The sequence below is a fragment of the Triturus cristatus genome, chromosome 11, assembly GCF_964204655.1.
Source record: "Triturus cristatus chromosome 11, aTriCri1.1, whole genome shotgun sequence".
In the NCBI taxonomy this organism is placed as follows: Eukaryota; Metazoa; Chordata; class Amphibia; order Caudata; family Salamandridae; genus Triturus; species Triturus cristatus.
In genome coordinates, this window is record NC_140594.1 from 839,939,026 (window position 1) to 839,965,799 (window position 26,774).

Genomic DNA, 26,774 nt, shown 5'->3' on the forward strand with positions numbered 1-26,774 from the left:
TCGGTAGATTGATCTGGTCCAAGGGCTTTGACAAATGGGACCTAACTGGCATTTCCAGGGTTGGCGACCTCTGGAAGTCTGGAGATGTGGTGCCCTTTTCCAGACTGCAACAGGAATACAATATGGCCAAATATGAACACTTTCGGTATCCTCATTAGGCATGCCCTGCTCGCGGCTCTCCCTAGAATTAGCATTCTCCTCGAATCCTCCCCGCATGAGGATAGGATACTTGATGGCGATCAACCTGAGAAGGCCATCTCCCTTGTCTATAAAAAAGCTCATTAACAATATGGCAGACCCTCTGATCAGCTTGCGGGCTAGATGGGATCACAATGTCACAGGTTTGGATGACCAGGAGTGGCGGGCGGCGGTGGCTTCACCATGCGAAGTAGCCATTTCCTCCCGGCTCAGACTGGTCCAACTTAAGCTGCTTCACAGATCCTACTTGTCGGGATCTTTGCTGGTTTGCATGGGCTACGTCCCAGAGGGAAGCTGTACAAGACAGTGTGGTCAGGAAGGCACATTTATTCATATCATTTGGGAGTGTGCAGTAATCCAGGGGTATTGGGAACGGGTGGTGGGCCGGATGGAGGAGGCTCTGGGGCAAAAGGTTCATTGTAACAAAGTTAGCGCTGTTAAACATTTTGGACCCTACTGACTTGAACTCCAGAGATCAACTGTGGGTGACACTTGGGTTCATGATCGCTAACCGAAAAATTGCACGGCTTTGGAGGGCTCCAAACCCACCGAAACTAGTGGACTGGTCTAGCGATATGGATTGGTGCATGGTGACCGAGAAAACCATCTATGAGTCACGGGGTTGCCCGAACAAATGGACACAAGTCGGGGGTCAGTGGAACTCATACAGAGGTGAAATCTGCACACCACCACGGACTAGAGGAAACGTCACTGGGGATCTTGATGTTGTACGACAAGGCCACCATGAAATTATTGTATTGGGTGCTCTGAGAGGGTAGAGACTGCCCATTGTATGAATCGCCCTAATTGCAAAATGTGTTTTTGTAAAATGCCTTTTTTCTTAATAAAGATTTGAAGGACAAAAAAAGTGAATCCCCATTTTAGCATGATAGGCAAAAGATTTATGAAGAAAGCAACTATATAGGTAGATTCCTAGCTTGGCAGGCAAGGGAACGGGCTACAAGCAATCAAATAGTCGCACTGAGATGCCCCACTTTCGGTTTTCGTTTGGAGGACTTGGGAGCGATAGGAGACATAATGGTACAACTTTACAAGAAGATATAAGGCCAACAACAATCGATTGATTTGTAATCTTTTGGTGATTTTCTACAGGATTATGAATTACCAGTCTTAACAGACTTAGAAAAAAGGAACACGGCGAGACCATTCACAAAAGAAAAGCTAGGGGAGAATATTAAAAATCTCCCGAATGGTAAAGCCGGTGGGCCAGACGGCCTCCCTGCCGAGTTTTTTTTTTTACAACATTTGCTAGGGTAATTGTGGATTAGCTCCTTTTATTGATAAATTCAATTCTTGAAGGATGGTTCATTCCTCCGTCTTAGAAAAGGTAATGTAGTCAGTTAAAAAAAAAAAAAAAGAAAAAAAAGAAAAAATAGTGAAGACCCCAATTCATTACGCTTTTAAATTCGGACTACAAAATAATTACAAAACTTTTAGCCAATCGATTTAACAGGATCGCTTCACATTTAATCCATCCTGATCAAAATGGTTTTATAGCCGGGAGGCAGCTTGGAACCAATGCACATTTCTTAGTGGAGGCACTACACTATTTTGAGACCCGGAAGATACCAGCATTAGTACTTTATTTATTTATTTTTTAGACGCCGAGAAGGCATTCGATTTGGTGATTTGGGAGACTTTATTTTGTATTTTAGCGAAATTTGGCATACCCTCTAAAATTACAGGGTTGGTTGAGAAATGATATCTGAATGCGGAGGCCAATATTATTAACGCCACGGAGGTTGGCTAAGTAAAAGTTAAAAGGGGAACCAGACAAGGATATCCGTTATCCCCGGTGCTGTTCGCCTTTTTTATTGAGCCCCTCGCGATAACCATCAGGAATAATGGGGATATTAGCCCTCCGCTTCCAACTATGGGTAAAATTTAATTATACGCCGACAACATTATGCTTATTATAAAGCCGGAGGAGGATGTGCAGACAAAAGCCTTCCAGATTTGACCTTTACGAGTCGTTCGGCGGTTACAAAATTAATAAAAGTAAAACAGAAATAATTGTGTGTGGTTGTGAATCTAGGGATTTACACCCCGATATTCTTCCTTGCTTAAATTCAAATCCCAAGAGATACCTAGGTGTCTATTTTTCGCCATTATTTTCGGAATTATAGGATCTAAATTTTGTTCCATTGTTACGAAAAGTCCAGGACTTATTTTTGCAATGGAACTCTCTCCCTTTAACCATTTTCGGTAGGGTCGCCTTTATCAAAATGTCGGTGCTTCCACTGTTTAATTCCCTTTTTCCGGCAAATGCCTGCGTTTTAGTGATCTCCTTTTTTACGAAATTAGAATCAATGTTTACATCGTTCATGTGGGGCAAGAAGGTTCCCTGAATTGCACTTAGCACTTTATATGAGAAGCTGGCAGCTTACACCCCCCCCCCCCCTCCCCCCCATTTGAGGGAATACTACTTTGCACAATACAGGTCTAGATTTAAGCAGGGACCACATCCGGGTCTTTAACTTTTCCATTAATTTAATATGTAAAGAAAATCAGATCCACTGCCCACTATCAATATTTAAATCTCCTATGATATGGGTTTACATTGGTTTTTTTCATAAACGTCGTGCTTTTTTTTTTTTTAGAAGGTATTCCATCCCAGTTATTAATGTTGCAACTCCAATAGCTGGTCTCTTCGTGTCAGCAGGAATTAGAGATTCGTTTTTAATTATACAAAATTGGACAAAGGCCGGCTCTCATAAACTCTCCGATTTTCTTTGGAACGATAGATGGCTGAATATCAGTGAACTATCTCAATTAATCCCCGGTGATTTCCTCCTCCTTGGGTCATATAATATACTCAGTAAGTTCCTTAGCAAACTTGATCTGCTTCAGATTACTGGCCAGAAACAGTTAGTTTATGACTTACTGGAAGCTAGGGTAGTGAAAAAGCCAGGGTAACAGAAAAAATGTTTAACCTAAATTAAAGGAATAGATCTGGAGGCCATAACAAAATGGGGTAAATATGAGGACTTGGAAATTACAGCAAAGATGTGGTCTACAGTTAATAACTTACATTTTAGTTTAGTTAGAGGGGCTAACTGGCGAAGGATGTTATATTTCAGCAAGTGGCTACTTTATAGAACCCCTTGCTTTGTAGCCAAGGTCTTTCCCAATCAATCGGGGCAGTGTTTCCAATGCCATAGTCACCCTTCAGTCAACTGGACTCATAATACTACAGTGCCCCTTGATCCAGAAATTTTGGAACTATATTTTTGATTATCTGGCAACAGAATGTTTAATAACAATTGGGTTTAATGCTCGGCTGATAGTGTTGGGTTATGACCCAGATCTTCAGCTACCTGAGAAGTTGATCAAACTATTACATATTGGAATAGCTGTCGCCTGATCACTTGTACTTCAAAGATGGCAAACGGATCTAATTACATCTAAAAATGAATGGGTTTGGAAAATGGGTCAGGTTAAAAGAAGCGAACGAGTTTATGCTGCACGAATTGGTGACCTTAAGAAGTTTGAGAAGATCTGGGCACTGTATTTTGACTTTGATTTCTGAAAGTTAGTATATAACCTGCCGTATTTCTCTAATCTGTCCTTACTTTAATTAATCTCAGAGCTTGGCACTTCAACATGTTTAGTATTCATGTCATTTTATCAGTCTTATCGGACTAAGTTACATGTGTTTTTACATGTATTTTAGATACCTTAAATTTAACGTTTCCAGGGATGAGGAATTCCTATAGCCCGACGCCCGGGACATATTGTTTGAGGTTAAGGGCAACAAGTTTTCATGTGTATTTTGTCCTTGGGACAAGAAGGCCCAACCCCCTAAAGCACAAACCCTTTGGCTGCCAGTTTACAGTACCACATTATAGATCAGGGAAAAGCATTGACTGCAGTTAAGGTAACATTTATGTCCATGTGTTAATGCTGGTCAAGGGTGAGTGCTTGAAGTAAATGTCGTAAGCTTGGACTGCACTACTAACGGATGTTCCAGGATAAAAACGTATACACACGTTTTCAATGTTTAGCAATATGAGGCTAAGTATACTACCTTTGTTTGGTTTATCATATGCGCGCTCGCAAATTGGTTTAGACCGCGCTATTACTCTGCTTTTAATATTGACACCGGGAAATCTTCAATAAAATAAATTTTCTTTCCCTATAGTCAATTTTATACCACTTTTTTCTACACTGCACTGGATTTATTTTTTTCACCTTACCTAGGCTATCTTCATCGAGCTTTAGGAGATCTAAACCTTTTTGTATAGTTAAAACAGCCGCGAGCTCCTCCCTTAGATACATCCAAGGAGTAGCAGCTCCTTAGCCACACTAGGTGTGGTTAAGAGGAGATCACATATGATGAAGCATGCCACTACGGTGGGTGATGGGTTTATGTCCTCTTTATGAGGACTCTGTTGTCCAGATAGTAGTTTAAGTATCACTTAGGTCTCTATATTCTTCATTGTATTGTCTTTTGTATTCGTTGTGTTACTGACCCCTGGACCTCTTGGTTTCTACATTAGTAGGGGGACTTGTCCAGGTTGGTCGTGTGTTTCCCTCAGACCCTATTGCTTACTTTTTTTTCATAATAAGTATACTACTCCCAGAATGCTCTTATTAGATGCAAATATTTGCAAAAGCTTGAAAGCAAGATTGAGAATTCTTTGCTTTCAAAATAAAATGTTCACTAAAAATGCAAAAACATTTTGCTAAACTACTGTAACATTTTTAGTACCATTTCTTTGCAACATCATTTAGTACAATGTGTTGATGTATGCTAGTATTTCCCCAAAATACATATGGAAAATATGTGTAACCGGTTTTGATAAGATTATGGGAAACAAAAATAAACAAGCATTGGCAAAGCCAGTAGGTCTGAAATTGTTGGTCAACCTTTTGGTTTTCTTATTGCGGGACTTGTTTTTGTATGGTTGTTGTAAAACCTTATTAGTGTGGGAGTTGGGGGGCCCTCACCATTCGAACAAAAATTGGAAAAAACAAATTCTTTTGATCTCAAAAAGCACACATTGCCACAGTAGTTTCTGGCACTGAACAAAACGACTGCGTTGATATGCTCCTTGTGAAAGAACAGAATGCAGTCACTCACAGTGAAGCTAGCGGATAGAGAGACAGACAGACAGCATTTTAATAAACACAAAAGGTTGTGGTTAAAGCCAGCCCTGATTAGGGGTCCAATTATTAAATAAAGTCGCAAAAGTGCACCCATGTCCTTGTATTAAGTACAGATATATTACTTTTGTGAATTCACAAGACTTTACACCAGTAGGCCAAGAAATAGTATCCCAACCCTGTAAGAAGTTTTATGTTTGACATTGTCAGTAGTAAATGTCCAACCTTTCTCAGTATGGGAAAAGGATTAGAGAAGAGTTAGTGAAAACCCTTAAAACATTCAAGTTAGTAGGTTTGCAGAGACTCAAATGGGCATTCCAACCCTGGAACTGTTGCCTACCACTACCTTCAGCCCCAGTATGTAGGTCTGCGGAAACGTGGCAACATATGGGAATCACTAGTATTCAAACCCTACTATGGAAGGAGCCCTCGCATAATTGGAGAGGATATTTCAGAGCTCTTATATATGATGCGATTGCTGCCATAATTTGTCGCCGCATTACATGGCACAAAAGGGACAAGGGGATTTTATTACAGGACAAGTAGATTTGTGAAGCAACCTGCCCCATGGACAAGTAGATATTTTATTAAATCCCACACCCCTGACGTTTCGCTTAATTGGTATTGATTTTAGGCGTTCTTTTTATCTTGTGGCTTAAGATCCCCCTGCTTATTGATTGCTGGATGTGTTGCTTGAATAACTGGTGCTATTTATTACCCCTTCGGATGTTAATGGATGTATATTTGGATTCAAATTTAGGTGGAAGCGGTGTGGCGCCGCGGCCAGAGCGACTGATGCCAGAATCTGGGGATCACGGTTTGATCGCCGGCGGCAGATTATCCCAGCACCATGCGACTCTCGGCAACAGCTTGCTTAATCTTCCTGACGGCCCCCCAGCGCCTAGAGACCCTTACGGGTGATTGTTTGCGCTTTAAAAATGTGGATATTATTATCATTCTTCTATATGGTTTTCAATAAAAAAAATAAAAAAAAAGAATGAATAACTCCTTTGTAAGTATGAATAAAAAATTAAAACTCTACCAATAAAAAGAAAATGATCCCTCCTGTATAAGGAATATGGCAACTGCATTCAATTGTACAAAAGCTGGTACTATGAAATTGCAAAGCATCCAAAAAGATTTTTTTTAAAATCTGTCTGGTCTTCAAAAGCATGTATCTATGGCCTGTACCACATAATAAACTAAGTAAAAAACATCCTGTGTTTTGCCATATGTGTCATGAGGAGGAACAGCATTAGGCATGTATCACCAAACAAAGGGCACAATAAGGGGGGGGGGGGGGGAAAGAGGGAGAGATGTTGAGATGCATCTAACAGAGACATTATTGAAGGTAACAGACAACTTATGTGTTGGGTTTCCCTAAATCTGGAGCTCTTCAAGAAGGAAATGTTAAGACTAATTAATATCACCCCAGGTAATCTGGTACCACTTAACTGGCTGCAGAAATATTGGATTTGAGAAATTCAATTATGGCGGATATGTCTCAAACACTGGTTTTCTTGTATGGTGCATGCAGGCAACACAAAACTGGGCTGGCACTTACTTGGAAACTATGAATATAAAAATGGCAAATAATCTCAACTACATAATTGATGGGGAGATAACACATTCAATAAGAAATGTTGTTCTGTGATAAAATCCTGCAAACATTTCAAACAGTGATTTAAGTGTGAGAACACTAAAAGCATCAAGGCACTCTCGGATCCCTGTGACAGATTCTGGAAAATGGTGCTGCACGCGGAGGAAATTGTGTTTGTTCGTTAAGCTTGAATGATGGGTAACCCTTCTGAATAAAAACGTCTTTAATTTAGTTTTCTGAGGCAGGAGTGGGAGTTAACCATTTTGTTATGGTCTTCAAAATGCAATAAAAAGTAGCTGGAAAATAAAACAAAAACACACACAAGGAAAATTTTAAGTGGGCTTACATGAAGGTGTAGCATACCAGAGTAATAATAAGGAGGATGTGCCTAAAAAACGCAGTAGTTTCAGAAAGACAAGAGAATGATTTTTGTTTTAAATAATTTAGACCTTGCCTTCTTTTGTATCAGTAACGACCAAGTAGACCAGCTGGGTTAATAAGAGAATCTTGACACCCTGGGTGGAATGCTGGGTGAAGCTCTCCATTATTCGCACTTGACACTGTGTGATACAGTAAAACCATCGCCCATTTATTTTCTATTCAACTCTGGTCATACAAAACACGAAGTTCCATGCTTCCATACACTGGAGCACACATGGGTGGAAGCAGAATCGCACAGTCAATAGCTAGTCGGTGAAGGATTTACAAATGACTGAGGTCAGTTAACCCCTACATTCGTTATCTTGCTTAATCATATGCAAGTAAGTATTCTCAAATCAGGTGTTAATATGCTAGAGTTGCATGACCCTCTTATAGTTTTTCTCCCTCCAACTCAATTTCCTTTCTCAACCAAGCCTTCATTTTTTGCACTGAGACATCAGCAAGGGCAAGAAAAGAAAAAAAAACTAGAACCTAGGAGACCCAAAATATTTATTTTGCACACTGGAATAATGATGTCAACCAGAGTCATGCAGAACCACCACTGATGTTTCCTAGAGAGAAAAATGCCCCTAAAACTCCCAGCATTACATTGGTATTTCAGTATTCTGCATAGAGAAACCCCTGCTTTAGGAGTTTTTCTGTTGTACAACAAGAAGGCTGAGCAAGCTGCCCTGCACTGCAGGCCGCTCAACATTAATTTCTGATAAAAGTGCTCCTACTGTGCTGTCAAAAGTACTTGCCAAAAATCAACTGCCAGTTAACCTTAAACAGGACAGGCTGCATGATGCAGCTTGGGCAGTGGCAGGCCACAACTACTCCAGAAGACTATGTCAAGCCCACTAGGTCTAAAGGAACCCCTCAGACTTAGAGTGTGAGTGTGACATTGAGCAGGATAACAACAAAACCCATAAAGGCTAATGTCAAGTAACTTCTTACAAGACTGCTTTGACACCAAGTGCACTAAGGGTTGGCAGCAAGGTTTCACCTCTCCAGGATATTTCGGCGTGTGAGACAGCAGGCCAGTGAGTTTCAGGCAGAAGGACATAGTATATTTCCTGGCTAGAAATAACTGTGCTATCAGCTGCCCAAGACAGTGAAGAGTAAAGCCCATCGAAGTATATACAGTAATCTCTGTAAGGGGGATGCAGGTGCATCAAAATATGAGTGAGAAATAACCGGTCTGGTCAGATTGTAATGTAGAGAGACACCATCTACAAGAACAATATATGCTTGAATTCTACTTTGGCCTGCCCAATAGATCACTGCTGATCAGCGGGAGCAAGCAATCTGCAGCCTGGTGGGGGCCCAGAGATATGTGATCCTGCGCCGAAGACTGATCAATTATTACCAAGTCTAGGCGGTAGTGAAGTGCGGGTAATCTGGCAACGCAGACCTTTACGCTTAACTGTCTTCGGCAGACAGTGACTTAAGTCCTGATGTGGATTCCTTAATGTATGTGGATCTAAACACCATCGACTGACAATCCCGTTTTAATAAATATATAGGCTGCTTACAGACTTTGTTAATTATGATACGCTTGTTGTGTATTTGAATCACTTTCACCCGAGCAGATTTTTGTACCCCACTGTCACTTAAGAACGTGAAAATTGTTTAACGTCTTTTACTAAAACATAGTTTTTAGAATACATTTTTGTATCCACGAGGCTGTTGTTTAACTATTATATATTAGAGACCGCGGTTTCTCAAAAACCTTGCTAATTTAGCGAGGTCCCTGCGAGGTCCCTACGGGTTCCAGAGTTACCAGTGTGATACGCAACTGACCAACCCCATTAAGAACATCAAGTGTGTAAGCTTCCCAGGCTGGGTTTCCATCCTAGAAGAGGGCCAGCTTTTACTCCTCCCTGGCTAAGTACCACTGGCCACCCAGATGTGTTTGTTTCCTCGTTAGGAGCATGCCTCCCACTACAGAAACACACCTGGGATTCTCAATGCCTTTCCCACCAACCACAGGCACAGTGTCCGTGCATGCCATGCACAGACTGAGCTAGAAAGCAGCAGTAATTTGAAAGGCCTAGCAGCACTTCCAGGGCATTTTCTGAGAACTATAAGGGTCCTCATGTCAGGTCTCCGCTCCTTCCCATCAGGCACTCGAAACATGAACCTACTCACCGTTTATCCATTCATGTGTGCGCATTCTGTCACTAGCCCACGCATGGATATCTGCGAGGCAGGGATTAAGCCATGCAAGCCACATTTGCAGAAAGATAAAATAAGGTATTATCTGAAATTTCTCACCAGGATAGCCAAGTCCTTTGGCATTGGCATAAGGAACTCCTGAAGACCCAGGGCTATAAACAGGATTCATAATGTTAACTGTAGAAAAAATTAAAAAAACGTGCATTTAAGTACAGAAAATTGCACATTCAACAACAAAAGTAGTACACATAGAAAGCATGATATAATTATGCAAACGTTAAATGTAATTACACCAAGAGAAGCAAGAAAAACATTGTTAAACTGCCACCGAATGCAAAACTTTAAAATCCACTTTAACAAAATTATTTAAAGAGGCGACACCAGAAGATGAGGATACAAGGGGTACTTATCTACCTAGGTTTACTCATTTTTGAAGAATGCAGCACACAGGTTTATCAATGGTATGTCAGTCCAAAAAGCTATCCAATTGCTCTAGTAAAAAGAATTAACACTGATCCCAAAAAATTGTGCTACAGGGAATATATCAGGAAGTCTGAGGCATTACAAGTAACCCCGTTTCCATCATGAATATGTTCTTAAAACTCAAACACTTAACAGAACTCTAAGCTCATTCTGTCCATTTCACAAACTAGTCAAATATCAAAATCAAAGATGAGACATAGGACAAATTCTTGAATAGTCTGATTTTGTCACTCAACTGAGACACACTTCCGAGCTCTAATACATGGTGTAGAAAAAAACCTGTTAAAACAGAGTGCAAAATGCTGGATGAATTTCTGTCACAGTTGTAAATGAGCATTTTTCTCGTCAAACTTTTAGAAGAATATACATTCAACAATAAAAACCGCTTAAGCAAAGCTAAAAAGGACTCTAGAGACATCCTGAAGAAACTTACTGGCTTGTGGTATCAGAAAGAGACACTCTAGTTCTAAAAAACTAAAATACTAACGAAACATGTTATTTTCACATTACGGGCAAAAGAAAAAAGATGTTGAGTTTTTTAGTCTCGTTGAGCCACCAAAGACGCATTACTATTTTCACCCAAAGGATAAGGCACATTTGCTGGACCAAGAACAAGGAAAAGGAAGACTTAGAAAACTGCATGTAGTTCAAAAACATTCAGTACACAACTTTTGCGTATGCTACATTCTTATGGAATCTAGTTTAAGACTTCACACAGCTTACCAGCAGGGGGGCAGGGGTAAGAGAATCCTAAATTTTTTCCCAAGCAAGTATGAAAATTATGCATTTCCTCAATATAGTGTTTAATCAGGCAAACTATAATGGTTTTTCAATAAAAGTTCAGTAAAGTACCCACAGATTTTTAAATCTGTTAGACCACCTTGAGAATGTTATTCTGAGTTGGAGGTGAAAAGATGTTCTTAGTCAAAAGTACCCAGGAGAAAAACAAGATGGCGTGGTGGAGTGATGCCACCAGCCTAGAGCAGAATTTTAATCGTAAGATTAAGAGCTAATCATTTGTTCTACCAGATGCACAACAGGCTGTAACCAGCTAGGGCACTACGATTTATCACAATCTTCTGTATCAAAGAATCGCCTGCTTGGAAGTGAGACGCAATTCAAGACAAAATGATGAAAGCATCGTAAGAAAATAACCTTGCAAAGCAATGGAGGTTACGTGGTCTGAAGTAAAGTACAGACTAACTAGCAAACCTCCCCAGTCATCCAGAATTTTATTGAGCACACCGATAGGAGATTGTTTGGTGTATTTCTGGGGCAATCAGTTGATGCAGTCCGGCTTTGGAGAGATATAATGCCGACATGTCCTAATAAAGTAGCTTCTCTTACACTACCCCGGGGACCGCCACCCCCCCCCCCCCCCCAGGGACCGCCACTTACCAGGGCTCTTATTCTTTTCAATTATTCCTAAGTGGGGGGGCTGAATGAAATTCCTCCGTTATAGTTAGTTCAGATAACTATAACTCGCGCGACCGCCACTCTATCACAAGGATGATGTCATGAGTGATGTAATATGTGACGTCATGAGCAGGATTACGGGCGCGCGAGTTATAGTTATCTGAACTAACTATAACGGGGGAATTTCATGGGTTTCTTACAAGTGAAATATCCACCTAACTATAACATGTGTGAAACCTATAGTTTTTTAAAGTGAATTTGCAAGGTTTTGTAAATGCTAATTCCTAACTAGAACGTGTGCGAAACCTATGGTTTTTTCAGTGAAATATATATATATATATATATATATATTCCAAAAGACTTTGCTCTCCCCTTCCGCAATGACAGGTAACATGCATGACGCGTTTCAACTCCGACGAGTTTTCCTCAGAAAGAGGCCGCTATCCTGAGCTATGTCTCTTTAACAATTTGAAAAACCATGTTAATCACGTGACACTCATCACTGCTTTTCAACCGCTTTTATAAAGAAACTTTGAGGCTGCCACTTTGTTAAATGCATCTGAGGAAAACTCGTCGGAGTTGAAACGCGTCATGCATGTTACCTGTCATTGCCTGAATAAAGTTGGTCACGAAGGACGGTGGTGTGGCTTGGTTTGCTGAATCCGGAAGGGGAGAGCAAAGTCTTTTGGAGTATTTGGGGAAATAACGCGTCCCAACAAGCCCCGGTCCGACAGGTTGAGGCATCCTGCAGCGTTGCCTTTTCATGTGGAATATATATATATATATATATATATATACACACACACACATATACACACACACTTTTTTTTAACAAGATCCTGGAAGCTCTCCTCTGAAATCACACGAATTAAAGTGGAATTTTGGGATTAAGTCAATCACCACATACCCAGGGGCAAGTGACTGACATAGATTTAGGCCTGATAGAAAGCAATGTGGCAGTGTGTATGAGCAGTTGACAGTATGTTCCACAGAAAAATTATTTTGAATATCAAGTGGCTGTCAAACAGCTGGAAAAATATTTTGAAAGCAAAAATGACAAACTTTTTACAAAGGTGGAGTGACTGAAAGCACCGGTTGATGTATTGGTAACCGCGCTAACAGTTTTGGTAGTAGTGAATTTGAAGGGTTCACATAACCTAAAGGAGATCACTTGGTGGCAAGATGTAAATGGCTACGGTGGAGACTTTGCATGCTGCATCTCCACTGAGCTCCAGCATGGGCGTCTCTCAAAACAGCTATACGCACCCCGGCATGCCTATTCAATGCCCAAGAAGAGATTCTCTACTCATTGCAAAACTAATACCTTACCATGAGAGCTGAACATTTGCTGTTCAAAACACTCCAGGAGGTGAAAGGAATGGCTCACTTTTTCGTCCTCCTCCCACAATATTGGACTTTTCAAGATGGAGGATGACATCTTGCCGAAAAGACGAGATGCAAACCAGAGCCTGACTAGCTGAACCAGACTGACCACCCTTCGATCTAGAGGTCAGGTCACTGCTCAGGGGCCTGCTGGCAAAGAGGCGAGTTTAGGGCCCCATGGATTTAATCAAAGAGCGCCTCAGGACAGAGATTAGAAAGGCCCAGGTCGAAGACCTACTAGCTGACGATGCAATATACGGTCAGACTGCATACAGAGAGATAGAGACCAGCCCTGGCCACGAGTCAGGAACAGCCTCATCCATACTGGAGAGCAAGTGAGTGAGAACCATGGGCTTCTCATGAGATCTCACCAGCAGAAAGCTACCATTAACTTCTCACCAGCTCCAACACTTTGCCAACCATCATCAGAATCATAAAAACACTGACTGTGCCAGTAGGATCTTAAGCCTCATACCAAAAGGGTGCCTGTTTGACAACAGCCAAGTCGAGAGACATAGCAATCCAAAGTACGTTCTGAAACACTTCTAAATGTAACAAAGCCTCTTATCCAGACAACCCATTATACCAAAGGCCAGCTACCAAGTAAAAGGGGGCAAAAACCAAATAAATTAAGGAAATGCTACAGTCAGCAGATCAGAAGGCACCAAGTTCTCATGACCATTAACAAAATTCCCTAAGTATCTCATGGGCAACATAAAATATCAAAGGATTAACAGCTCCCTTGAAGAAAGGACCGCCAGTTGTCAATACTACTTTATAAAAAAAAAAAAAAAAAAAAAACACATTTAAAAACACTGTTCTGGGACATACCATCAGTTTCTCTCAGAGTGGCTTCTTTAGAACAGCAACACACTCCTATAATATCCAAATTGGACGATGGAGAAAATCCCTCGCAATGCAACAAGTTACGCATAGAAGGCCTAAGATAAGAGTTGGCTGAAGGGGGGGGGGGGGGGGGCTTCTACATGTGCAATCAAGGGAAGCAGCATGCGGTTAAACCCATAGAAGAAGCATTTGAGACACTAGGGCTAAATCATCTGGAACCAGGGTCGACACTCCAAGCCTAAAACCCATTAATGCCCTAGGACTTGTGGAACATGCCACGCAATTTTGTTTTCTTCCACCTAAATAACTAGGCCTGCCAAGAGAAATTTTTCTCTTACAAAGGCATTCCTCGATCGTGCTTTGACACCTGATCAACCATGCCAGCAACTCTTTAACCGGCCCATGAGAAGAGACAACCAACTGATGTTTAACTTCCAAGAGGCATGGACAATGTGACATATACTAAATATTTTCTTTTTCGTTTTGATACTAGGCTATACATTTTGGAATTCTTAAGGGTGTTCAGATACATCTTGATGTACAAATACCAATGTTGGGTGGAGGTCTGGGGTGGGCAGCGCCCCTAGTCTGGCCTGCTAGTCCCTAATTGGACAGACCAGTCCCCTAAACAAGAGGAGATCACCCAGTCCTTTTATCTTATTTGACACTCATTACATCTGTGTCGGATACAGATTCTACAACAGGTATTTAGATCAAAGACTGCCGTTACCCATTGTTTCCAACCCTTTCCCACTTAGCTACACATTATGACTACCATCAAGAAGGTAAAGTGCCAAGTTGAATGCCATGAATCTTCCACTACATGGCAATAGTAGCCATCTTTTAGAAAGAAAACGTATATAAAGTTAAGAAATGTGAGATATCACAAATGAGACGACACAAACGCCACAAGACATCTGTCCAACTAGTTTCCCTGAATACTCTGGGATTAAATTCCTCTATTAAAATTTCAATGAGATCTATGTTGGCTACATAACAAAGGATACAGTATTGCCCTATTACACCTAATAAAATTCAGACAGTAACTGAAATCTTGGTTGTAAGTTACCCGATATCAGCTTTGTTTATGATGACCTGCTGTACAGCTATTTCAATAAGCCTGCGACGGAGCCTTTCCTCCAGCAGAAGGCAGCAGTTAAAAACTTAATCATGGGCCCCTTTTTCTGAAAAGAGAGGCCTTTTCCGCTGGTCTTCTTGCCACTGGAGTTCCCGCTGAGTTTCCCCAACAGTGAATGTGTGAGGTTTTTTTTAGTCTCCAATTCCTTAAAATCTAATTTATAAAGTATGCATTATATTCTCTTCTCCAGTAAAAAAGACTTGAACTCTGGATCTGAACCCACCAAGCATTCTCACACTTCTCCCGATAAAAACGTCCCCCACTTGAGTGGATGAGCTGATTATCCGAGACAAGAATGGACCAACCCGGGTACCAATGAAGACCCCATTGACTTCATACTGTCACAGTTTTCAGCAGTTCCAGTCGTGGGAGATAGCTCCAATTAATTTGTATAGTCCACACAAGATCGAACCTATTACAGTTAATATTCCTTTCCCAATAACGCATCGATGGAGTTTCGACCAGAGCAATTTAAGGGGTTATCATCAGGACAGAACTTTTTTTTTGCAGAAATCTAAAAATAAAAAAATAATGAAGGGCACTGTAAGATAATGAAAGACTAAAGAATAATAAATGCAGAATATATATAGCCATGGCCATGTTAGTCATGTTATAGACCACTGAACATTACGAGGAACCAAAAGGTTTGGCGACTCAAGGAAAACTTCCTCACAGAACCAAATCGCCTACATCAGACAGACAAATAATATCAGTCAGCATACATGACTTGAATCTACACAATTCACCCGTAAAGATCTGAACTGTCAGTCATAATTAAAAAAACATAAAAAGTGATCCCACCACCAAACCACAACAACCTAAGATATGTCAGTATGCAATGAGAAAGGAAACACAAAACCATAAGACCACCACCAGACCGCAATAACCATATAATTGAGCCTATGGGAAGAACGAAGAGCACCATTCTTAGGCGGTATCCAGTGGATATAAAAAGCTGGAGCGCTATTCTTGTTTTTAGCAAGCGAATCTCCTAGCGGGCAGTAGACCATTAGGTCCAATGACCTCAAATGCTCATGGTATTCAAGGGAAAATGTAAAGCATTCTACAAGGTTATTTTTTTCTAAAAGGGAAGCACAAGACCTGTTTAATGTGTCCCTTCGATATAGAACAATAATATTCACCAAAGTGAGAAACCCTGTTTAAATTCACAAGTGCCAAAGACCTCACAAGTCCTACTGACAGAATTATACATCTTGATCAGAGAATATAAACTTGTGAAACTTTAAGAAGAAAAAAAAATCAGTCAACCAATTCCTTGGAACATTAGTCCAAATAAAGCTTTTTTTTTATTATGGCTGTATATGGCATGGATTTTTCACGGGTGAATTGTGTAAATTAAGTCATATGCTGAAAGATATTGTTTGTCTGATTTAGGCGATTTGGTTGCGAGAGGAAGGATGTTCCATGAGTAGCCACACTTTTTGGTTCCTGGTTATGTTAGGTGGTCTCTAAAGTGAGCAACATGGCCATTTTTTTTTTTTATTTACTATTCTTTCATCCTCCTACAGTGCCCTTCATTAATGTTATTTTTTTCAGATTCCTGCTTTTTCTGCTCCAAATATAGTTATGTCCTGATGATGACCCCTTAAATTGATCCGGTCGTAACACCGCCTATCCATTGTTGGCAAATTGAGAATGGATTATTACCCATAATAGGTTCCATCTTATGTGGGCTATTCAACTAAATTGGAGACCTTTTGCCACTTCTTTTTCTAAATAACTTACTTTCTAAATAATCATTCAAACGGTTTAGAATTTGTGTGTGGGCAGGATTTGTTTTTTTCATCTGTTTTTCCCCCCCATATGTTTTTAGGTCTCGCCTGAGCCAGCGCCTGCGCTCCTCTGGCGAGACATTTAGTGAATGGGCTTTAAAAAGCAGACCACAGCTTTTTGTGTGGCCTAGAGCGTGCGGTTACTTGCACAATTACGAGCAGAGGCGCCATCTGGCTTTCCTCTCTAGTCATGGCTCATTTACTTTCATAGCCGCATCACTTTCACGTCCGCGCGGCCCGCCCCCCTTCACTTCTTAGTGCGTGCTTCTCTCTCCCCACTCCCTGCCCCCGTTCTGTGTTCTTCTTTCAATGTCCGCTTCTCCCCGACTGAAAGAAGCACCAGCCACCTTACAAACGCTCAAGAAGATAGCCTTAGAAGACTTAAGTTAGAGGGGATGTCTTCGGTCACTGAATGCTCTTTACAGTTGTAGCTGCTTCCCCTCCTCGCTCTGCATCAGCAAGCCTGACTTACGATCAGCCCCCTCGTCTGTCCACATAAAAAAAGCGCACGGCTAGACCCTATAACGATCTGGGCCCAGGAAAGCAAGAGCCTATTCAAAATCCACGCACGAATATATGGACATATTGTTTACCGAATAAAATGAATCCGCCTTGAGTTACGCTGCACAAGCTGAAGGGGGCTAGCCAATCAAAAGTATAAAAGCTTGCAGTCTTAAATAATCAACAATTTCCAGCACTATAGGTTTGGATTGTGCATTAAATGACACATTGCTGTGCTGTAAAATACATGGTGACGACATTCACTAGATATCCCCTATTAAACAAGAGTCACCTCTCACTTCTGTCTCTACCTCTGTGCCCCACTCTCAGGTTTTTCCCACTGTGTCTGTCTCTGCCTTTTTCAAATGTCGGTCTGTCTCTCCACGAACCTCAGTCTCTGCCGCTCTCTGTATTCCAGGGCTTCTTTCTTTGCCGGTTTGTTTCTTTTGTTTCTATCTTTTCCACTGAGACTGCATCTCTATCTTATCACAACTTGCCTCTACCTCTCTCTGTGCCCCAGTTTCTCTGACTTTTATACTGCACCCATCTGCCTGCCTCTTGTCTGCTTTTCAACTCTCTTTCAGTGACAGTTTTTGCCTCTCTCTCATGCTCCAGTCTCTACCTCTCCCTTTATCTCTCATTCAGGTCTGTGGCGCAGCCCACCAGAGACATATTTCCGAGCAGCTGATCTGCACTCTCATGCAACTACTTCACGTCGCACAAACGACAACAACCTGTGCTGAGGTTAGCACCACCAAACAGGCAGAATACTCTTGTCTCAAAATAAGGAGCAATTTATATTTCTTGATTTGTCACTTTAGTTTGAAAGTAATTAGGAAAGCAGCAATTCGATACAAATGCAATAAAAGCATGTGGTGCATGGTCAGATTTGCTAGTTATTAGGATTGACACTGGAAGAACACGTTGGCAATTGAACCCAGTTTCCTAGTGCATAATTTGCCTGCTCAGGGGGGTTAAATTACATCCTTTTCCCCAAACAATAGACAATTTTGGCATTTAAACGCAGCTCCTTCAGAAACGTTAGCATATGTAACAAATAACTGCTTCCTTCCCATCCTTTCTAAAACATATTTAATGTTTAGTTTGGATTTGGGCATCTCTCAGCACCACCTCTGCACCAGTGCAACACCACCTCACTAACAGCGCAGCACTACCACAGCATTAGAGCAGCACCATCACCTCCGCATTAGCACAGCATCACTCAGCAGCACCTCTGTACCAGCAGCACCTCTGTACCAGCGCAGTATCTCCTTAGCACCAATCAACACCACCACAGCACCATCTCAGCATCAGCATAGCACCACCTCCGAGTCAGTGCACCACCACCAATTCAGCACCAGCGCAGGCCCACCACCTCAGCAACAGCTCAGCAGCAACTCAACACCAATGCAGCACCACTTCAGCAGTAGCAAAGCACCAGCGCAGCCCAACCACAGCATCAGCGCAGCACCGGCATAGCACCACCTCAGCACCAACGTACCACTGCTTCAGCATTAGCACAGCACCAGCTCAGCATCACAACACAATTTCACCACTTCCACACCTAATTTCAATCCAAGTCACAAATTTCCACTCCGCACCACATACATCCAAAACAAAACACATTGGTAAAACAAGCATTGGCATAGCCAATAGGTCTCGCCTTTGGGACCTTATAAGCGTTTAGCCATGCAACAGTTGATGTTGCACCAAGGATATTGTGCTGCATAACTAAATACTTATAAGGTTCCAAAAGCGAGACCTATTGGCTATGCCAATGCTTGTTCATATGTTCTTTCATTTGTCTTTTGACATTTGTTTCATAATGCAACAACTCTTGTATAGATTTACTCGATCCCGTGGAATTTTTGTGGTGTTCCCATGCTTTGATTGCCCCTGGTTCTGGATCAGTAGGGCTGCCCCCGTTGTTGCAAACTGCTTAATGTGGCACATGATCTAGTTCTAGACTGATGACTGCGGACCATGGGGTATTGGATCTAAGACCAAAGGGCCCGAGTTCTATCTTCCCCACTTGACAGGATAGCGCAATCTTAGCAGATCTTTCATCTGTGTTTAAGTGGGTTTCCCTAATGCCCCCCCCCCCCCAAAAAAATGGGAGCACTCTGACCGATTTATGCGCAAACCAGATACGAGTGTAGTGCTTGACTCAAGCATGTAACAACTAAAGTATGTGCTCGTTCTTTGAAGGCACTTACAAAGCTGCCTTGATGCTCATCACCTCGGAACGGGCCTGGATCAAAAAAGAAAGGTTTTAAGACAGTCAGGCAAGTCACCTGTAATGCATCACTTATTGTATTCTGGATATCAACGTTCTTATAAATGATCTTGTTGCATGCGTGTGGACTCAATGTTGCATAATTATACTTCTAGAGCACACGATTACCATAAGGTGTCCTGGCGCTTAGCTCAACATACAGAAAGACAGGAAGAATGGAGACCCAGAACTACTAATTCCTAACACGCATTGGCATAGCCAATAGTTCTCGCTTTTAAGTGTCTAGCCATGCAACAGTTGATGTTGTTGCACCAAGGATATTGTGCTGGATAACTAAACACTTATTAGGTCCCAAAAGCGAAACCTATCGGCATGCCAATGCTTCTGCACTCCCCTCTAGTGTAAAGACATTATCCTCTCACAAGCTACTTCAGTGACAAAACCAGAGACACAGCACAAACAATCTGGAACAGATTTTACCTTTCCAAGAAAAGGAAATTAAAATGAACATATGTACTTAGAAGTGGTTCGGTGTATTTTCTTCCTGCTTTGAGGCCGTTTCTAACTTGCTGCATAGTCGTAAAGATTAGTTAAATAAAAAATAACTAGTTTATATATAGCTATAAATACTACAATTCAGGCATTTCTAAGTGATATACAATTAACAGATGTTAATATTACCCATTTTGTGGCACTTTATTTACCCACTTTAGAATGAAAGGCAGAGTTAATGATTTTGTATAGTACAATTATGTGTGTAATTGCAGTCTGTATCTGTAATACCCCTAAATCCTGATAAATTAGTTAAGTGACAGTGATTAGGCGGAGCGACATAGAATACAGTAAGCAGTTATGTTTCTTTGTCGGCTTAGTCAAGGACATGCACCTGAAATATTTATGACAAGTTGTCTTGGTACATGCCAAGTTGAATCTGGTTAATGTGATGCTGGTGGACCATGTGATTTATGAATGTACATTTGTTGATCTACACATATATTCTTTGGTGCACTTGAGCAATCGTAGGTTCAAATGTACGTTATTGGTTCAAAAATACATTGGTTAGAATGCATGTACAATTCTTTACCCAAATTTACATATATTTCTTAAAGGATCAGTTTCATGTGGCCCAGATAGTTAATGAAGGGGACTTTGTACCAGCTTCTTCAAGGAAGTCCTTTTCAGTTTTTCCACATAGTCAAAGCAGGGTTGGTATTTATTCACAGGAACTTCCTATCAATTTTGACTAGCAATGTGTTTCCCCTTCTGAATACCTGGCAGTCGCAGGACATTTGCCTGTTAGGAAGGGCATCTCCGCATGTTGTTCGGTGGTGCCAATTGTGTGTCTTTGCTGTCACTCAGCACTGAGCGAGAGCAGAGTATACTGTTTTCCACAGCTGGATATGCAAGGGGATGGCACATGATCAAAGTTTATAAGTTGCAGACCCCTCCAGTTCTATAATGCTGGTGAAGGGTCCCTTTGACATGATTTTAAGTGTGGGATAGTTTGTAAATGTTAGACAAACTCTATAATACGTTATGTGACATGCATTTTTTATGTTACAATTTTTTAAATAGTAAAATGGCCCTTTTTAACTGCCACTATAGCTTACTGCATTATGCTGTAGTATTCTATAAAACCTTTGTCATATCGTTAATTGAAACCTGTAATTCGCGTAGCTAGTGTAATTTCCACTAATTAAGTAATTAACTCATAGGCTTGGAATAATTTCTGTGAAACACGTTTTGAGACCACTGTTGAAAGGACGTTCTAATTGCGATTCAAAAGTTTTAAAAACCTTGATTTTCATCATTTATGGATAGGCGTAGTGCCATAGCACTCATGGCTAACAGGTCATACGCTGCAGTGATAGTGGGGCAGGCCTACTCCTAGTGGGTGCATTGGCGTAGCTCACAGCCGCATTGAAGGGGGCCCCACGACCGCAGGTAAGAGCAGGAGGCCGCCCCAGAGAATACGACATGGCTAATGGTCCTATACATGAGACTCAACATTACAAAGATAAGTACATTTCTAGACTTGTCAAAATGGGATAGGTGTCCGAACATAAAACAGCATATGTTATGAACGATTCTCATTTGATTATGCATGTTTCTCCATGAATCTTCATGGCGCACCCCTGCTCCCTGGTGGCCCTCCTGATCCGGAATTCTGGAGCCGGGCCTGGGAGGAAGAGATATAATGACAGGTGCAAGAGAGAAGGGGAGAATAAATAAATAAAGGGACAGAAAGAGGGGGAAACGATAGGGCAAAACATGCAGAGAGGAAGTGTGAGGGGAGAGAGAAACAACGGGAAAGAGGACATTGAAGTCTCGCCAGACCAGCGCAAGCGCTGGGTCAGGCGAGACCTAAAAAGCCAGGTCTTTAACACTTCCTAAAGAAAAGCAGATCTGGGGAGGCACGGATATCCAAAGGAAGAGCATTCAATGCTCTAACCGTGCAATGACAAAACCCCTCCCCCCCCCCCCCACCAGTTGGCTTTTTTAAAAGTTGGGCACAGCGATCATCTTTGCTCCAAAGGAGCGCAGGGTTCTGGCAAGGGTGTACCAGCAAGAACGTTGCATAAGGTGATCAGGTCTTATATCATGGAGAGCTTTGAAGGCAAAGCAGAGTGCACTGAATCTAACCCGTTGCCTTATTGGCAGCCAGTGGAGCTTACTGATTTCTCTTTTAACAGATAAGTATTTGGGAATTCCAGTTAGCAGCCTAGCTGTTGCATTTTGAAGTAATTGGAGTTTATTCAGATGTTGCCGCTGAATGCTCAAATATAGGCTGTTACAGTAGTCTAATTTAGATAAAATCAGGGAAACTATCGTGGTTTGTAGGCTGGCAGGAGATGAAGAATTTTCCTTATCATACTAAAAATATGAAAGGTAGCAGAGGGGTTTGCACTCACCTGCTCTCCAAACGGGAGCTTGTTATCCACTACTATGCCCAGATTCTTAGCCTTCCTAACTGGAGTTGGAAGGGTCCCTAGTTCTTCCGGCCACTATCTCAGGGACCAAAAGTTTGCATTGTTACCAAAGATGATCATCTCTGTCTTACTGGAATTAAGATTTAAGCAATTTTCCCATCATTCAAGTATTTACTATCCTCGTGCAGTCATGGAATTTCTGACCTATTCTGCCTCCTGGCTAGGTAGCAGAGACCACTATTTAAGTGTCATCTGCATAAAAAGTGAGATTAAATAAGATTAAGTGAAATCCACCCTGGAAGCAGCAACTACAGTCGAGATACCTCAACAGTAGCTTGTTCTATTGACAAATGAATTCCCTGTTCACCTGGATAAACTTGGTACTAAATTTGCTATACTTCCAGGCTCCAATGTGAATGAACCTGCATTAAGAAGGCAAAGTGTGTGTGTGGAAGGGGGTGGGGGGGCAGGACTGGACGCTAACAGAAATGGCAGGCTAAGAGTGAGCTCAGTCTCCGCTGCGCCACAATCTCGGCCCTGCTGCGAGCCTAAAGCGTTAACAGTGCTCCCGACACAGAGGAAAGGCTCTGTAACCACTAGGAATGGAACAAGCAGCTCCGGTCTACCGCTTGCCTGCCTATTACTGCGGAGAGATGCACGGCCAAGGACAGCACATGGCCTGTACCGCGCACAGATCCCGGAATGCAACAAGGCTGTAAGTAATGATCCAGAAGGACCCCAATAAATGATGCCACAAACACAGGATTCAGCACCGATTTCCTCCCTCCCCACATTCTTGAGTGACACTAGTGACATTTACTGCCTAATGTGGCATATTCAGCATATTTGGCAGCACCGATGGGCCCAATTTAGCAGCAATGGTTTTACCAGGATTACCCTGCACGGCTCTATGAGGCAGGCCTCCTGTTCACTTTCCTGCCTGCGTATACTTGGTTCAACAGACCACACCTCGCCCTCTCGGGTGACACAGAAGGGCTATCTCCTTTCCCCGCTCCTAAATGGGAGACATTTTCCCACAAATGCAGTGTAATTGGCAACTCAAACCACTCTGTCTGGCCAATCCTACACAGACATTCGCTCAAACAGTCCTTCATGGATACTTGACTAGGGCCTTTTCTCTTCTCTTCGTAATCACCTACTCCTATTTACTTCTCTCATCAGGCCTTACATCGACTATCTAAGAGTAAACACCCCCTCTCCTCGGGAAACGGCCTGATCAAGCACCAAAATGGCAGCTTTATTGTGGAACTCTGCAGCGGCCGCACTAATCTGACTGCCTCTCTTCGCCCCGAAGTGACACTGTGCCCCATTGAAGTCGGCCCTCCTGCAGTCTGCGCGGTGGGCTTTGGGTGCTAAGTAACATTGCTACGCATTTGAGGCACAGCAGGGCTCCTGCTTAGACATGGTTTCCCTGGAACTTAAATTGGAAGCAACACAGGTACGGCTATCACTACCTTCCAGGCCCTTCCACAGCATGTTTCAATAGTGGGGTATTTGCCACTGAATTTCCAACTATCAATCCCAATTTATGATCTGGGAGTGGCTGGGCATTACCTGCTAGCTCTATAGCGGCCTGCGCCACAGCTTCTCTGCTGATTGCGATCCTGCCCAGCACCCCCTTCCACCTTTGTTAATCTGGCGACCGCAATTCAGGACTGCTGCCAACTCTTACCTGCCTCACTATGGGTCAGGGGACCCCAAGCAGCGGCAGCTGCTGTTTAAGCCCACTAAAACTCCTTGACGGGAGGGCGGCGACAACGGTACGAGGGGATCCGCAGACCACGCTGATTCGCCTGATGGGGAGCAGCCGCATATGGAAGGGACAGTGGCCATAATGGCGGAGCTGCTTGCTGGCTTTTCAGCCATTGACGCACATTTTGATAATCTGAGGGCACGCCTTGACACCATGCATGGCCGCCTGGAGCAACATGAGGCCCGCATGGAGTCCGCCAAAAAGCAAATTTCCAATACGGAGGATGCACAGACAGCCATGAACAAAAATGTCTGGGCTGTGGGGAATGCCTCCTCAAAACAACAGTCTCCAAAGCAGAAGACCTGGAGCCAAGGTCGAGCCGCAACAACCTGCGCATCTCCGGGGTGGCAGAGTCCACCAACACAGTCCCATGGAGTCTTATGTGGTGCGGCTGCTCAGACCTCTTTGGAAGGGATGCCTTTTCTGGAATATTTTCAGTTGAGAGGGCACATCGCTCTCATGCCCCTAGGTTAGTCTCCGGGCCCACCCGCGTATAATTATTGCGCGCCTCCTTAATTATCGCGAACAGGATGTGGCCCTTCACAGGTCAACCTGAACTTCCAGCTCTTCATCAGACACCCCTGGCGCAGGCCGCATTACTAAATCACACTCTACAGACGAGCTTCAGCACCTGCTGCAAAAGCACTGACTGACGCCTAGCGGCACCAGCATCCGACCGATACAGCGTTCTATTTATTCTGCGACGCGCAGTACATGATCTCGTATAGATCACTGATATTTAACTTCGATACCTTTTGATAAATTCTCAACCGACCGATTTCCCCCTTCCGCTGTCCGACAATTTTGATACTGACTTTGCCCAGTATTGTGCGCCCACACAGATTATGGCGGTTCCCAGCGGGTGCGCTGCTTGACGCAGTGTTTGAGAGCGAAGTGCGAGAGGCAATTGTAGAATACTTAAAGATTAATTACGGGCTCAGTGTCCCGATATGCTACTTTATGGGAAGCCTTCACAATATTCATGCATGGCATCTGTATCTCTAAACAGGCGGGAGTTCAACGCGCTATACATCAGGACCTAGATGTCACAGAGGGGCACTGTGGGAACTCAAAGCTCAGGAAGCCTCAAGTGGCTTGCCACATCCACTGCATCAGTGCGCGAGGCTTATGGAAGAGTTTCAGGAGCTCGCCACTTGTGAGAGCTTATATGGGGGGGGGGGGGGGGGGGGGGGAGTACACGTGTGCCCCGGTGTATGGAGAGGTAAAGAGACTGGGGAAGACTCTAGCTAGATTGCGCAGACTCCGTCAGCAGGCCACATACATCACAACTGTATTTAGATGATGGTGCCCAGATCACTCAAGGCGAGGACATACGCACGGCTTTTCTCCCTTACTACGCCCGACTATATGCAACAAGTTCTCCGCCTGTCGATCATTCCCTCTCCGACTACTTGGAGGAGGTCGCTATGCTATGGATGGAGGGCGGTGATCAGCAAATTTTAGCCTCTCCTATTTGCAAAGATGAGATATCCCAAGCCATAGATAACCTTGATAGTCTGTACCAGGGGCGCATGATCTGACTCACATGTGTAGTCTATAAGACTTATAAAGCTTGCTAATTCCCAAACTCTTGGAGGTTTATGCCGAGGCCCTAGAGGTGGGAGCGCTCCCCCCACTATGCGTGAGGCTATTGTATTGATGCTGCTCAAGTCAGGCAAACCGCTTGATAGGTATGCCTCCTATAGGTCCCTGTTAAATCAAGATTATAAAATCCTGGCAAAAGTACTTGCAACCTGTATATCGCTCCTTATCAATCGCATAATCTCAGAGCTTCAGACAAGATTTGTCCCCAACAGATCGACCATAGTTAATTTGCGCACGATATTTACAGTCATCAACCAGAATAACCCTGAACTCCCAGCCGTGGTGATATAGCTAGATGCAGAAAAGGCTTTTGATTCCCTGGAGTGGCCCTTTTTGTATGCAACACTCAACAAAGTGGGTTTTCCTGGCAATATCGGTGCCCTGGTCTGCCTTCTGTACACCCATCCTATGGCGCCTTCGTCTTAATGGAGAGCTCAAAGACCTGTTGCTGGCTATCAGGCAGGGATGCCCTGTCTCGCCACTTTTATTTAGAATTGCAATGGATCCTCTACTGAGACACCTGCTGGAGGGCCATCTCCAGCGGGGAATTAAGATTTTATTGTGGTCCTCTTCTGGCCTTGTTTTATGTGATGACATTCTGCTTTTCGTGCGAGACCCGGCTGTTAATCTTTCTCCAATAATGGTGGTACGTTTAGGAATTTTTTCTGGACTTGTCAAAATCAGAAGTCTTTCCATTGACTGATGCTACCCTGCCTTTTGCGTTTGATTTCCTGCTTCGCTGATGCGACAAACACCCCCCCCCCCCGATACTGCGGTATCCTGCTGCATAGCACAGCTTCTGAAGTGATCCATATTAATTACGGCCCTGCCATGGACCATTTATCCACACATATCGACCGCTGGATAATGCTTCCATTGTTAATTTCTGGCAGAATAGCCATCATCAAGATGGTGGTTTTGCCGCGCCTACTTGATCTATTTTTAAATATCCCCATTCCGCTTACAACTATGTTTTTTTGAGACACTTAGAGGCCTGTTGAATCGGCTGGTTTGGGCTGGGGGGGGGGGGACGGGCACGGGTGGGGTGGCAGACACTCGCATTGCCTTTTACGCGAGGCGGTTTTGGAGTACCGGATTTACACCTGTATCATCTCATAGCACAGGCAGACTATGCTTATTTTTGGT

The 26,774-nt window shown here is 42.9% G+C and overlaps 2 protein-coding genes across 7 annotated transcripts in view; one reads left to right on the forward strand and one right to left on the reverse strand.

Moving 5' to 3' along the window:
• The window catches only part of LOC146785508 (uncharacterized), a 277,646-nt gene extending 271,145 nt beyond the window's left edge, over window positions 1-6,501 (forward strand). Inside the window, exon 4 of the mRNA XM_085634618.1 lies at window positions 6,086-6,501. Coding sequence (XP_085490744.1) covers window positions 6,086-6,203 — 118 coding nt within the window. The 3' untranslated portion in view covers window positions 6,204-6,501. The remainder of the gene's footprint in view (window positions 1-6,085) is intronic.
• Window positions 1-26,774, reverse strand: part of FAM168B (family with sequence similarity 168 member B) — a 223,469-nt gene that overhangs the window by 187,623 nt on the left and 9,072 nt on the right. For all 6 annotated transcript variants that reach the window (XM_085634612.1, XM_085634614.1, XM_085634617.1 and 3 more), the window contains one exon: window positions 9,623-9,700. In XM_085634612.1, the coding sequence (XP_085490738.1) occupies window positions 9,623-9,692 (70 nt within the window). In that variant the 5' untranslated portion in view covers window positions 9,693-9,700. The remainder of the gene's footprint in view (window positions 1-9,622; window positions 9,701-26,774) is intronic.